At 38.0% G+C, this 13,195-nt stretch overlaps 2 protein-coding genes across 4 annotated transcripts; one reads left to right on the top strand and one right to left on the bottom strand.

The window, feature by feature from the left end:
- Positions 1 to 3,286: 3,286 nt before the first annotated feature.
- On the bottom strand, positions 3,287 to 8,162 carry lpxn (leupaxin). Of its 2 annotated transcripts, none has more exons than XM_033964955.2 (9): positions 8,049 to 8,162; positions 7,412 to 7,467; positions 7,262 to 7,329; positions 7,078 to 7,174; positions 6,452 to 6,679; positions 6,197 to 6,370; positions 6,015 to 6,096; positions 5,781 to 5,929; positions 3,287 to 4,951 (listed from the first exon to the last, which is right to left on the bottom strand). In XM_033964955.2, the coding sequence occupies exons 1-9, from the start codon at positions 8,059 to 8,061 to the stop codon at positions 4,685 to 4,687; spliced, it is 1,134 nt and encodes a 377-aa protein (XP_033820846.1). In that variant the 5' UTR covers positions 8,062 to 8,162; the 3' UTR covers positions 3,287 to 4,684. The 2 variants fall into 2 exon arrangements, with proteins under 2 accessions (XP_033820846.1, XP_033820847.1); XM_033964956.2 differs by having other exon boundaries at positions 4,544 to 4,951; positions 7,418 to 7,467; positions 8,049 to 8,123.
- A 679-nt stretch (positions 8,163 to 8,841) lies between these two features.
- On the top strand, positions 8,842 to 13,179 carry scyl3 (SCY1-like, kinase-like 3). Of its 2 annotated transcripts, none has more exons than XM_033965073.2 (14): positions 8,842 to 9,118; positions 9,228 to 9,414; positions 9,902 to 10,087; positions 10,166 to 10,279; positions 10,365 to 10,421; positions 10,488 to 10,590; positions 10,665 to 10,776; positions 10,857 to 10,934; positions 11,012 to 11,151; positions 11,226 to 11,416; positions 11,522 to 11,693; positions 11,763 to 11,888; positions 11,974 to 12,710; positions 12,833 to 13,179. In XM_033965073.2, exons 2-14 carry the CDS (start codon positions 9,250 to 9,252, stop codon positions 12,893 to 12,895), a joined length of 2,244 nt encoding a protein of 747 aa, XP_033820964.1. In that variant the 5' UTR covers positions 8,842 to 9,118; positions 9,228 to 9,249; the 3' UTR covers positions 12,896 to 13,179. The 2 variants fall into 2 exon arrangements, with proteins under 2 accessions (XP_033820964.1, XP_033820965.1); XM_033965074.2 differs by having other exon boundaries at positions 9,213 to 9,414.
- The last annotated feature ends 16 nt before the right edge of the window (positions 13,180 to 13,195 follow it).

Here is a 13,195-nt window from a genome sequence, read left to right as displayed (position 1 = left end):
TATATATATATATATATATATATATACATATATATATATATATATATATATATATATACATATACATATTAAAAAAATGTACTGCTCAGAAGTACTGCATCAGTGGATAACCCAGCGGGGGAACTCTTACCACCAATCAAATACTATTAGGCGCCTCAAATAATGTTTACGATTTGCACACTACTGTTTTTTATGTGTTTTTCTGGCCTGTTTTGCAGACTGACCCAGCGGACTCCCCTGCAGCGGCTGTGATTTATTCAGCTGTTCTTCGCAAGAAAGCATAGTAAGCATCTAACCCAGGAGGCTGCTGAGCTCCTGCTCAGGGCCAGTTTGTGGTTAACCATCACTCTTTTTAAACAAATCAAGTAATGATGTGAACTGTGGCTCTGCAGAGGTGCTGGAGTTATGCCATCATCTCAACTGGACATGTTTACCGCTTCTTACTTAGTGCTTGACCCTTGGTTTTTTGTCATCTCTAGTGTCAAATGCTTCTGTAAATGAACACATCAAGTGGGAAGAGCTACAGTAACCTCAGTAGCATAACCATATCTTTACTAGTAGTCGTACATCTGTGGAGTAGTGGGCAATGAAATCATATTTAATTTAAAAAGGGTATTTTTCAAAAAACATTTTTTCATCTTCTTCAACAACTGGTCTAGGTACATTAGAGCAGTAAAGTTACCATCTCACATTCATCTCACGCAGTGGGATATATATATATATATATATATATATATATATATATATATATATGTGTGTGTACTATATTATAGTACATATATGTACTTTAACAATCCTCACCCCCTTTTAATACCTGTGCCCCTGTTTTTTTTTTTCCTGCTGCTGTGAGAAAGTGTGAGATGGCCAACGACAACAAGAGTCCCCTTTGGATAGAGAGTGTACTGTGGTCATGAGTTAGGTGTGATACCAGCTCTCAGCGTCAGCAGGGCCAACACACACACACCAAAAGTGGCTAAACTTAAGCCTCAAACTTACTGTAAAGTCCCCATTAGCGAGGTGTTGAAATTGTCACTTTCTATGGGTTTTGTTTAAAGTCTCTCCCAAAACACTTTTATTTACATAAAACTTAATTCTGTGGGTATATAAGAAAATCCTATGTGGTGCAATGACATTACCACATCCCCAAATGTACTTTTTCTGGTCATTCTCATACACTGCTTTTTTGTTTTGTACTTAAGTCGTAAAACTATGTAGTCAGTGAAGTAGTATGTAGTCAGTAGTCTTAGAAATAAAGGTGTAAAGTAGTTTTAACGTACACCATTCACTCTAGAAACCAGGCTGAAGACCAAGTCTTAATCATTTAAAACCAAACATTAAATTTTACAATAATTTGATCCAACTTAAGCTATTATCTACTATTATACTGCTTTCATTTTGAACTATTAATCCAGCTAAAAAAAAAAAAAAAACAGTCACATAGCAACCCCAAAAGCCTCACAAGCTGCAGTGGTTTGTTCACTCATTCATAGCTGTAATGATGTTACAGTAACAGGCTCCAGTCAACTTTTATTGTACCGACTGGATCTGTGATTTAATATGGGCTGGAATTATTACTGTTTTCACTTCTTTCTCATATTTCCACGTGTGCATGTATCCTAAAGTAAATATGCCTTGATTAACGAGTAAGTCTGTACCCCAGGCTCCTTTGACAGTTATAGGCCTGATACTGACCCATGGTACTTGATTTACAGAGTTGACTTGGGTCGAAGTGTTGTGACCCACTGTGTGTGTGTGTGTGTGTGGGGGGGGGGGGGGGGGGGGGTCAACACAGCTACCCCACTGTCTCATCAGGGTGGCCTTGCTCACTGCCACTTTTACTGGACATGAGGTGAGTGTTCAGTTACAGAGTCATGCAGGGGTGACTCCAGCATCCTCTCTTCATCTCATGTATGCAATATGGGTGCTGTGTCTCCCCTTCCCTGCCCTCTCATGGCCCACTGCACCTCTAGACTGGTTGCTGCTTCATGCTGTAAATGTCACCCTAGTTACACCCTGGGTCCCTCCCCCTCACAGACTGCTCTTTATTAAGCATGCTTTTAAAAGACCCGTAGGAAATGCCCTTTCTTTTCTTTTTTATTTCTAGTCAGTTTAGCTGTGCACTTGAAATTATAGTGCTTAAATTTACGTATGGGCTATAGGCCATAAACAAAATGCTTTTCATAGTATAGTATAAGAGCAATATACAGCATTTACTATTTTACTATCACTTAATCCAGTTAAGGTGATAAAAATGACCTAAAAAGAGGAAAATATGACTTTTCAAAACAGTTTAGATGTGCATTTGACTGAAGGGTTTTTATTCTGTTTTAATGTTAATTTTATGATGATTATTTGTGATTATTTAAGTTTTGAGTTTTGTGATTTTAATGTATTTCTTATTCTGTAAAGCACTTTGAATAACTTTGTGTATGATTTGTACTATACAAATAAACTTGCCTTGCCTTTTCTGGTGGAGGATCACCAAACCCTGCTGTTATAACCCAGCTGTGGAGATAAAATCTCATGGACCTGAACTGTGTGGTTGGTTACTACACTTCAATTCTTATTTTATTTATTTAACTGTAGTTTAAAATAGCCATATAACATGATGAAACCCCTGATATGATTCATGTACCTGTTTGCCACTAAAAAAAATTCTTGATCTGCCCCTGATTGTGTACATTTATTTTTAATAAAGCCTCTTTCCTCTGAATTTAACAAAACACATAAAACACATATACATCTCCAGTGGAGTAAAGAATTTGGTTACCATTTCCTTTTCAGTTTGGGCCACAGGGAGAAAGTTTTTAGTGCATTTGGTGACACAGTGATAATCAACATTCCTGCCTATAGTTGCAAGCAATAAGCACACACATTCCCACAATTTTCTCAAATATGAAAAAGTGTCCTTTCTCTAGTCAAGTGCCAGTCACAAGAGTGCACATCATTTGTCCAAAAGGAAGGATATTTTGAAGTCATTCTTCTGACAGTTTGAAGGTGCACTGCATAACCTCTCAGTTGGAGGGTCTGCAATTTGCTTGTCTTCAGACATTATTGCTTTGCCTAGAATATTTTGCTTTATTTAGCATTTATCTTATGTCTCAGCTAAGTATGAGTAAAAGAAATAACATCTCCATCGAGAAATGCAGATGCCAGGCAATCCACCATAAAACATACTGCACCGTTAAGAACCATTCGCTGTTCACTATCATTTGAAAAGTTTGAAACTCACTCAGCTTAACTTTTAGACTTAGCCCTAAACATTCACGCTTGATGCAAGGCCTCATATTGTGCAGAGGTTATGGAGTCCTGGTCTGATGGTGATGACAACATGATTAATGGTCCCATGCACTCTCTCTCTCATACTCCACACTGCAGTTCTAAGTGGTCTGGAGAGAAACTGAGGAAAGCAGCCTGCAGGGGAATAGAACAGCCCCAGTGTGCCTAAAGATAAGAGGCTGTTTACAGTACGATATGGACACTTTGTTTACACTGGGAAATATTAAGAAAACACAAACAAGTAAGCTTTGGTTTGAGATTACGAAGAGTTTGGTTTTATTCACGAATGAACTGTCGGAAATCCTCTAAACTTACTACAAAAATAGTATTTAAAACTAAACAGTAATAATTTTAGCTTACATAAATTGTAATTAATTTGTGTGTGTTTTATATGTATTTCATATCTTTAGTAAAAGCTTAAACTTCTTTCAGCTGCGTGGACTCATTAGTGAGGCGTAGAAGGAAGGGCATATGACACAAACACTGAACTATGGAAGTAATATTATTAATTTAAAACAATTTAATTTGTTTAATTTGGTTGTATTAAATTTCAAGTAATCCAAAGTGCTAAAGAGCTACAGTGATGTGAAGGAATGCCAATAAATCCAGCTTTGTTGACTATGTTCATTAATCTTCCGTACACTGCTATAAAGTCCCCAGTATGGAGAAAGCAGGGGCTGTGTAAAAGTGCTGTGTGCCATGGGGTCAGTCGGAGTAAGAGGAAACTGGGCCTGGCACCTCAGCTCACAACAAACCGCTGCCAACACAAGCTGTCCACACACTGCTCCATCCTGAAGGAGAGGACCTCAGCTTTGCCAACTCCCAAAGTGAGGAGAGGTTCAGGAAATGCAGGGATTTATACAGACCAAAATTTGTATTTTTATTTTATTATGAAATTCGTTCAAACTGACCAACAAATTTATCCAGATAAAATGTGCCTGATATTTCTTGCATAACAAAAGTTTTGCCTAAAAAGGTGAAGTTATTTACATTTCACACGGAGAGTTTGTAGGCCATCTTAAACCCATAAAATTATGATTATTAATGTTTTGCTTTCTCACATTGTTCAATAGATAAAATTAAATGTTATGTAAAGAGCGAAATTGGTATTATTTCAGTAATGGATTAAACACTGAAACACTTATAGACCCTGATATTTGTTTTATATTAAGTCTTTTTTATGTAGTAAATTATGTTTTTTATAGTAGATTACAAGTTAAAATGTAATGTTAAGTATCATGAAACATTTATTTTGAAAATATATGAACTTGGCAGTCACACAGGGTGAGTTGGAAATGTATTCTGTGTGCATGTCTAAAGCCTACAGAATAGCACTATAAAGCACCATCTCAAACCAATATGTAGAATAATGAACAAAGTAAATGTAACCATATTTTCTTGAAGTTTACACAAAGAGCTTATTAAAGCAGGCGCTGCAGTATGGCTTGCCTTTCTGATCTTTAAAGATTCCCTGGCTGAGCTGGCGCAGGCAGAAGGCACACACAAAGTGCTCTGGGTGAAACTTGCGGGACAGGGCAGAAATGCAGCGCCCAGTGATAGGCTCTCCACAGCCGCCACACAGAGTTCCCTGTCGAGAGTGGAAGTGCAATGGGCACAAGGCTCGCCCCTCTAGCTCCAAGAAGTATCCATTGGAGAATGGTGTCAGACAGTCCTGTGAAGAAGTGCACATGCAAATGTAAGAGTTGACATAAAGAAAGAAGATAAAAGTCTAAAGAAAAGTCTAAAGTAAACCAATCAGGCATCAAGCTGAGTAGATAAATCCAACCACTGATGGTTCTGATCAAGAGGCAGCACATCACATTTGAGTGGGTGGATCAGTGTATTTAATTAAACAGGACAGTGGGTAAAAAAAGAGAAAAACAAAACACACATGTGGAAGCACCTGGCCATTTTGGCCCCTTTTATGGACCATGCTGTCTGACTGATGGTGCAGATGTAGTTATAATTTTTATTTGGCAAATTTATTTATGTGTCATAAACCAATAAAAATGCAGGTGAAAATATTAAAACTAAGGATATTTTTCTTCTTCTTTTAACTTTTTTTTATTTGCCATAAGACTAAGCCAATGTGAACATTCCCAAAGCCAAAAAAGTGGAAATACTTCAAAGAACGACATCACCAAAGTTCAAGCCGGGTATGAAGTTCTATAAAGTTAATTAATATGCTCGGAAATTTGATTTGTTTGGTAGGCAACAGTTGCTCAGGCGATCAAACGGTCGTATTATAACTAAGAGTTGGTAGTTCAACCCCAGCTTTAACCAGTTCATACTGTTAATGTGTACGTGGGCAGGACACTTCACTCTTGTCTCAGTATGAATGTGAAATGTGAGTAAGTGGCTTCTCTGACCAAAATATCAGTATTTTGAATGATAACAGTGAGTGAACACAAACATATTGATCACTCCTGAAGCCATTCAAATGTTTCAAATAATGCACAAGTGTATCATAGTGGGAAATGTGTGTGGTCCTAAGTACTTACGGCGCAGACAAAGCAATCAGGATGCCAGGTCCCATTGGCCGCAGTCAGGTAGTTCTCCCTGAGTGCCTCTCCACACCCAGAGCACTTAGGAGCAAAGAGATGGTAAAAATCTTTGCAACAATATGGCTTCCCGTCCTTCTCCAGGAAACCTGTAATAAAAAATGTTATAATGTATGTATAGCTCTGTTTAGTTGGTTATTGCTTTGTTCCAAAGGAAATAAAAGAAAAAACAACCTTCAGGTCCAAAAAGATCTCCACAGTGTGAGCAGAAGAAGTGCTCTGGATGCCACGTCTGATCCAGCGCAGTCAGGATGTTCTATAAATTCACACAAATCCAATAAGAATTACACGGATAGGATGCAAACAAAATACAAGGTCACCAATAAAAGAACATCATTGACAACAAACTGACCCACCTGCAGAATGGGGCCTTTGCAGTACGCACAGCGAGGAGCGAACTCGTCATGATAATCTTTTGCACAATATGGCCGCCCTTCTCTTTCAAAGAAACCTGTTGTGCACAGCTCCATCTTACACACTGAACATACAAAGTGCTCTGGATGCCATGTTTCTCCCAGTGCTGTGATTATCTGCATCAACAACATCTTATTTGCCTTTTTGTTTAATTAATGAGAATTGTCAGTACAAAGTACTAGCGAGGCTTCATTTACCTTTCCCATAATGATCTTTTTACAGGCAGCACAGTGGCCTTTTGCTGCAGTCTTGACACCTATCTTCTCCAAGTCCGAGCTCAGGTCTCCCAGGAGCTCATCTATTATGTCTGTGTTTTTAGACTGAGTTGGTTGAACGTTGCTGTTTTCTTTGTGTGATGTTTCTTCTTTTTTTTTTACAGACAGTTTTGGTGCAAGTGGAGGTGGGCTTTCTTTTGGTTCTTGATGCTATTCAAATAATGATGAGATGAGGAGAGGATGAATGGCTGTGGTCAAGTATAATATTTTTTTCAGAATTACTGTTGCTATTGCCACAATTGCCATAAATACTTCACTTTTCAACTTTTCATCTATTTACTATTATTTACTATTTCTTGCATAACAAAATATGTATGTATGTATGTATACATACATACATACATACATACATAAATACATACATACACCCCCCCCACCCCCCCCCCCCCCACACACACACACACACACACACACAAAACTGACTTACAAGAAAGTAAGAATGTAATACTGTAATGTAAGGTAATACTTTGGTGCCACCTGTTGGTGGTGCCACATGCATGCAAGCAACTGTATATACACACCTGCCTATATAAAACGCTATTGTTTACCTGATCTGCCAGATCCAAGAGATCTTCTAAGACAGACTGCAGCTCTTCAGTTGGGGACATATCTCTCTCTGTTGCAGCTATAGGTACAGGAGATGAGCTGACAGGAACAAAAATATGAAATCAGTCAACCAATAAGTATAATGGTGACATGAAATTTTCAATATTGTTCAAATTACAGGTTTACCTGTACACATTTGAACAGCTAGAGATGTTGACATACTTGGTACATTCACCAGGGTTTTCTGTGGATATCTGATAACAAAAATAGATTGTATTTGAGGAAATATATAAAGACTATATGTTATACATTGAGAGGGTATTTTCTTCAAGTTACATTTACTTTGCTTCCTGAACCAGATGTGTTCAAGGCCAGTTCTTCCAGCAACAAATCTATTCAAAGAAAACATCATATAAAACAGTAAGTGAACATGTTCAGAAAAAAAATAAAAAATTTTTTTAATTTATTGTACAGGGATTTAATGAGATCTTTGCACATGACAAAGAGTTTCTTGCTTTTGAGTCATACTCAGGAAACATGTTGCAGAAGTAAAACTTGGACTGTCATAATAAGAATCAGTGACCTTATTAGTTATATTTTCAATATAACACAAATTTTGGAAATTTGCGGTTTTACATGTAGAGCCTACAAATGAAAATAAATTAATTGCTAAAGAAATACACCTGTATCTTTGGTCATCATGGGATTTCTATGTGGCGTATAGTTTGTTTGTTTTTTTACCTTAAAGATTTACCTTAGTAACATGAGCATCTGCTTTAGTGCAATTTGATAATTGTAATATGACCATTAACAAATTCTCTAAGTGAACCAATTGTCTAGACACAGTACATAATACAGTAGTAGTAGTAGTAGCAGCAGCAGCAGCAGCAGCAGCAGCAGCAGCAGCAGCAGTAGTAGTATAATAAAGAGTATAGTAGCTTATGTATCAATAGTACAAACAAATATATCTTACCAAGTTCATCCATAGCTGTAGTCTTTCACCATAAAAACAATGAGTGAACGTCTTTGTTAGTTACTAAGCAGCTAAGCAGCTTGAAATTGAATCTGATAAACTGTCACTTCCTCTGAGAGAGAGGATGTTGTTACCAAATCTGCATTTCATGTGAACATTTTAAGTTTCCTGTGTGTCAGACCACAACCATGTGATGAAAGTCATAATCTTCAGAATATTTACATATGGATCTCTTTATGAGTCTTCAACATATGAAATTGCATTTGCTTAAATTAAATGTTATAGCTGGTCTATATAATTTAAGGTATTAACTAGTCTATTTTTATTTAAGTCTAGTTAGTAAATAAAACTCCACAAAGTGTTTAAAAACAAAACATGGTTATTATTGTAGCCTAATAAAAATTAGAACAATTGTAACTATCGACTATTTTAAACTAGATTCTGCATCTGCATAATTATAGGGTAATAAAAGTTCCATGCAATTCTTTATACAGTATGCATATGATAAACACCGTTATTTTAATGGATCTATGACCTGCCTTCTCTCACCACTAGAGGATCAACCATTAGCAGACTCAAGCAGGGTTTTTCTTGAGTCAATATGTAGTAACAAAGTTAATGCATGTTTACAAAATATATTTACTGCCACTAATGGAAAAGACAATTTTTTTATGAAAATAAAAAATAGAAATAGAAGTATTATGACAATGAATGAGCTCATAATATGTTATTGTTGTTAGAAAATGTTTGTTTGCCATTAAACAGCGGCGCTTCACCCCTCACCACTTGGTTTAGTCCTGCCCGGAAAGATTTGTGTTTACAGCCTAGCTTTCACTTCAGGTTCGCGTTCATTGTTTCACAGATATTAATGTGTTTTATACATTCAAACTGTGCCATTTTGAGGACTCTTCTCAGCCATATATATGCGATATCACTTTTAACATGTCTTTGTTGGCAAAGAAGGCCGATTGGCAAGTTTAGCAATGACAGCTGGCTAACATAGCTTGAGGTTAGCCAATAACTACGAACACGGCTAACTTCTACAGTCGTGGCACAGACATTATATTGAGGTACCGTTTTTTTTTTTTACTTTGGCCTTTATCATGATATTTATTTACACGTTGAGTGAGTGACAACGCCACCTCGCTTCATGTTTAATTTCAGTGTGTGGATGTTCAGGTCTGAGTGAAGGAGCACGGCCATGGGAGCGGAGAGCAGCGCGGTGCGGAACTGCAAACTGGAAGAGCCGCTTGTGACTTTCCCCTCTGGTCCGACCATGTATTCTGCTGTGCTCCAGGACAATAAGCCCGCCTCTGTGTTTGTCCACAAGAGAGGAAGCGAAGACAAAGTCAATAAAGCTGCGAAGGTAAATTTTCAAATGATAACTTAAATTCCATCCTAGAATTGTCCCAGTCATTTAGCAATTATAAGACTATTAGTGTTGAGGAAATAAGTTGATAAAAATGCACATGTTTTATATTGTTCGTTCATTTCAACTGACTTTGCATTTATACATAGGCATGGTGGGCGAAGCCTTGCCCAATGATAGCATGGGTTTGAACTGCGAATATGCTAAGACTCCTACACCTAGGGCTGGGCGATATGACAAAAATCACATTCTTTTCCTCATATTGATTGATCACAATTTTCAATTTTTATTTATCTTGTTAAAAACAAATACAACTAGCTTTTAATTGTTATAGAGGGACCCCTTGATTAAAAGAACCACAGCATATCACTGATTATTAAAAATGACTATTTCAAGCTCTCTAGATTAAAATTAAATTAATTGCACAGCCCTAAAACCACTATCCATTGCTCCAAGTCACAAGTGTAGTATTTTGTTCTTGCAGCACCTGAAGACTCTGAGGCATCCGTGTCTCCTACGGTTTCTTTCCTGCTCTGTTCAGAATGGAGGGATCCATCTGATCACTGAGCGCGTACAACCACTGGAACTGCTGCTGGACAGCCTCTCTGCTGAGGAAATATGTGCAGGGCTTTACGATATTCTACAGGCACTAGTCTTTTTACATGAAAGGGTAAGATGATTCAAAGCCCTCACAAACCTGTAATTTACAATATTGTGAAGAATTACGCAGATTTTTTATTTTTTTTAGGGAAAATTGAGTCACAACAATATATGCAGGTCATCTGTATTTGTGAGCGAAGATGGTCATTGGAAGTTGGGTGGAATGGAAACTGTGTGCACATTTTCTGAAGCAACTCCTGAAGTACGAAGAACAATTACAAAGCCGTTTATCTGCTTTTAGTTTCTGTAGTTAGGTTGTAACTTTCACCTTTTGTCTACTTCTTTAGTTTCTCTCAGCTATAAAAAATGTAAGAGATGACAGTTGTGTTCCACCGGAGGAACAGGTAATTCTGTTTTCTTTTAGAAGTATTTGTATCATACTTTCTTTGAACCCTGATGTTGTACAACAGGTTGAAGGTTTTGCCATGCTTCCTGAAGAATATGCTTATTCCAGAGACTGTTACTCTTTTGGAGTACTGGTTGAGACCCTTATTCCTTTGCTGGATAGTTATGGTAAACACAGCCTACTTCATTGATATCAGTATATAAGATGAAATTGTTTTAACGTTAATATCTTTCTAATACAGTAACACAAGACTTGGTGGACAGTTTAAAAATGTCTTTGCTAGCTGGTCCTCTAAATCCAGACCCATCATGTCGGCCACCACTCACCTCTCTGCTCACTCATGACTTCTTCAGGTTTGTCTCAGTATTTTCATTTCACTTTCAAATTGTATAGTTGCCATATCTTTTGGTAAATAATTCTTTTCTATCAATAGAAATGACTTTTTGGAAGTGATGAACTTTTTGAAGAGTTTGACTTTAAAGGCAGAAGAAGAGAAAAATGAATTTTTCAAGTAAGATACAAACCCATATTTGTTTTAAATCAAGCTCGGACGCTAATAAACAAAGTGTGACGTATTTGTTTCTGCAGATTTTTACTAGACCGGATCCAGAACCTTCCTGAGGAGCTCATAGCCTCTCGCCTTGTCCCTGAACTGCTCACCTCTCTCGTTTTAGCAGAACCAATGGCGGTCAGGAGTTTCCTCCCTCATCTTTTAAAGCCAAAGACAGGTAAGTCAATATTACACTAATATGATTCATCCAACTATTGTCATTTTTAGAGTGACTCTGAAACTGCTTGGCAGAATCCAGTGGCAGTGATAGCTCAGAAGAATGCTTACTCTCTCTGCCCCTTTATCGAAAACATGTGATTCCTCAACTTCTGAAGCTTTTTAAAGTTAAGGAGGAACACATTAGGATGGTGCTGCTGACCCATATCCACATCTACTCTGAGTTTTTCTCCCAAGACGAACTTAAAAACCAGATCCTACCTCAGGTATTACTTGTAATTAATATATTACAGACCACTTTGTAACTTAACAAGGGCTTGTGTTTTGGTCTGTCAAATGTTTAAAGCTACTGCTTGTGCTTATACCTGCAGGTCCTGCTGGGAATGAGGGACACCAACGATTCCCTGGTTGCAATGACGCTGCAGAGTCTGGCTGTGCTGGTGCCACTGCTTGGAGCTCAAGTTGTTGTTGGAGGAGAAAGGACCAAGGTTTTTAAACGCACTACCCCCAATTTCAGCAAGTCAACTGAAGTCACCCCTGAAAGTGAGTATTTGACACTATAACCCCAAAATATTTATAAGCGGTTTTCAAATATCTTGTATCTGTTTGTAGATTCACCTGTACACAATATTGGAGTCTGTCAGCCGCAGATAGCCCAGCCAACAAAAATCTTGAATTTGTTTGCCAAATCTTCAGCAGATGTCTCTTCAAAAGTTTACCCCTTGCCATTTAAATCAGGTACAAAACTATAATGCTTTAATATAATCTAATTAGCTGTATAATGTATTATAATAAAATCCATATGGGTATGTGTATCTCTTAGATGTCAGTAGGCAGCTGTCCCTTCCATTGAACGGATTTCACCACAACACGGAAATGGGGTCACAACCATACAGCCCAGAGCCGCCCAGCAGAGCAGAGAGACCAGTGGAGGACTGGCCTGACTGGAGTGACCCCGAGGACGCAGACATTGGAGAGGGCAAACCAGTTAGGATCCAGATAAAGTCCTCTGCTGTAGTGGCCCCGAACAGCAGAATCCCAGCACACAGCACAGAGGAGCCATGGGAGGACTTTGAAGACACCGAAACTACACCAGATCTCTCTCCGACTGCTCCCGTCCCAGACACTGTAACACTAGATGGACCCAAATCAGTCAGTACCTACAAAACACCTACAAAACATAAACCAGTATCTTCGAAACCCCTAAAGCTTACATCCACCTTACAACAAATCACTCAGAGTAATGATCACTCTTCATGGGATAGTAGCTGGACTCAGACAGAGGATTCAAGCAAGCCATCCAAACCCAAGCTAAAAAGTGGTGATGTGGGAGGCTTGGGAGAAGAATTCACAATCAGGGTGAAAAGAAGAGTAGAGACAGACCCTGAGCTGGACTTGTTTGCAGATATGGTGCCAGACATCAAACTGTCATCTCCAGCTCTGCTTACAGAGATCAGTGGACTGTCCAAATCTATGAGTGAAAATCCTAAGCCACTAGACCAAGATTTATCTGGTGATACTTTGCTCAATGCCAAGTTTGCTGCTGCCAGTACAACTGAGGTGAGCATGTGGGAAGGGCTGGGAATGAATACTTGTACTTGATGTGCAGAAACCAAAAAACTCAGATTAGATAAAGCTTTCAGTTTAATCCACATGAACTATTTCATATTTTCTTTCCTCAGAATGACGCTGATGGTTGGGATGATGGCGATGACTTAAACTGGGAGGATGAAAATGCCTGGTAATTCCAACCAAGTGAGGATAACAAGGAAAGTTAAAGGCATTTTGAATAAATGCTTTCTAGACTTTCAATTATGGAAAAAAGGATTTTACTGGATGTACAAACACAAGCAGGCCTGCTTTGCCAATTGGTAGTACAATAGTTACAAACTGACCCACATTTGTTTGTGCCATATTTTAACTGGTATGAAGATTTAATCAAGGGGGTTGCACTTTGAATTAATGTGAAATAAAGTACATAATTTATTAGTATTTGATTGTTGGTGAAATAAATATTTTATTAAGTTCTCTTGTCATCTATTTTA

Source organism: Periophthalmus magnuspinnatus, chromosome 4 (genome assembly GCF_009829125.3).
Source record: "Periophthalmus magnuspinnatus isolate fPerMag1 chromosome 4, fPerMag1.2.pri, whole genome shotgun sequence".
In the NCBI taxonomy this organism is placed as follows: Eukaryota; Metazoa; Chordata; class Actinopteri; order Gobiiformes; family Gobiidae; genus Periophthalmus; species Periophthalmus magnuspinnatus.
Note: the sequence above shows the minus strand (reverse complement) of the source record. Positions and strands in the feature narration are given on the sequence as shown.

Coding starts and splice junctions, on each gene's coding strand:
- lpxn (XM_033964955.2), bottom strand. Junction 7,175..7,261: donor AGCTGTTCAAATGTGTACAG/GTAAACCTGTAA, acceptor TGTTCCTGTCAG/CTCATCTCCTGTACCTATAG. Junction 6,371..6,451: donor AAAAGATCATTATGGGAAAG/GTAAATGAAGCC, acceptor TTGTTGATGCAG/ATAATCACAGCACTGGGAGA.
- scyl3 (XM_033965073.2), top strand. CDS start 9,250: ATGGGAGCGGAGAGCAGCGCGGTGCGGAACTGCAAACTGGAAGAGCCG. Junction 10,591..10,664: donor TCCTTTGCTGGATAGTTATG/GTAAACACAGCC, acceptor TTTCTAATACAG/TAACACAAGACTTGGTGGAC. Junction 10,777..10,856: donor CTCACTCATGACTTCTTCAG/GTTTGTCTCAGT, acceptor TTCTATCAATAG/AAATGACTTTTTGGAAGTGA.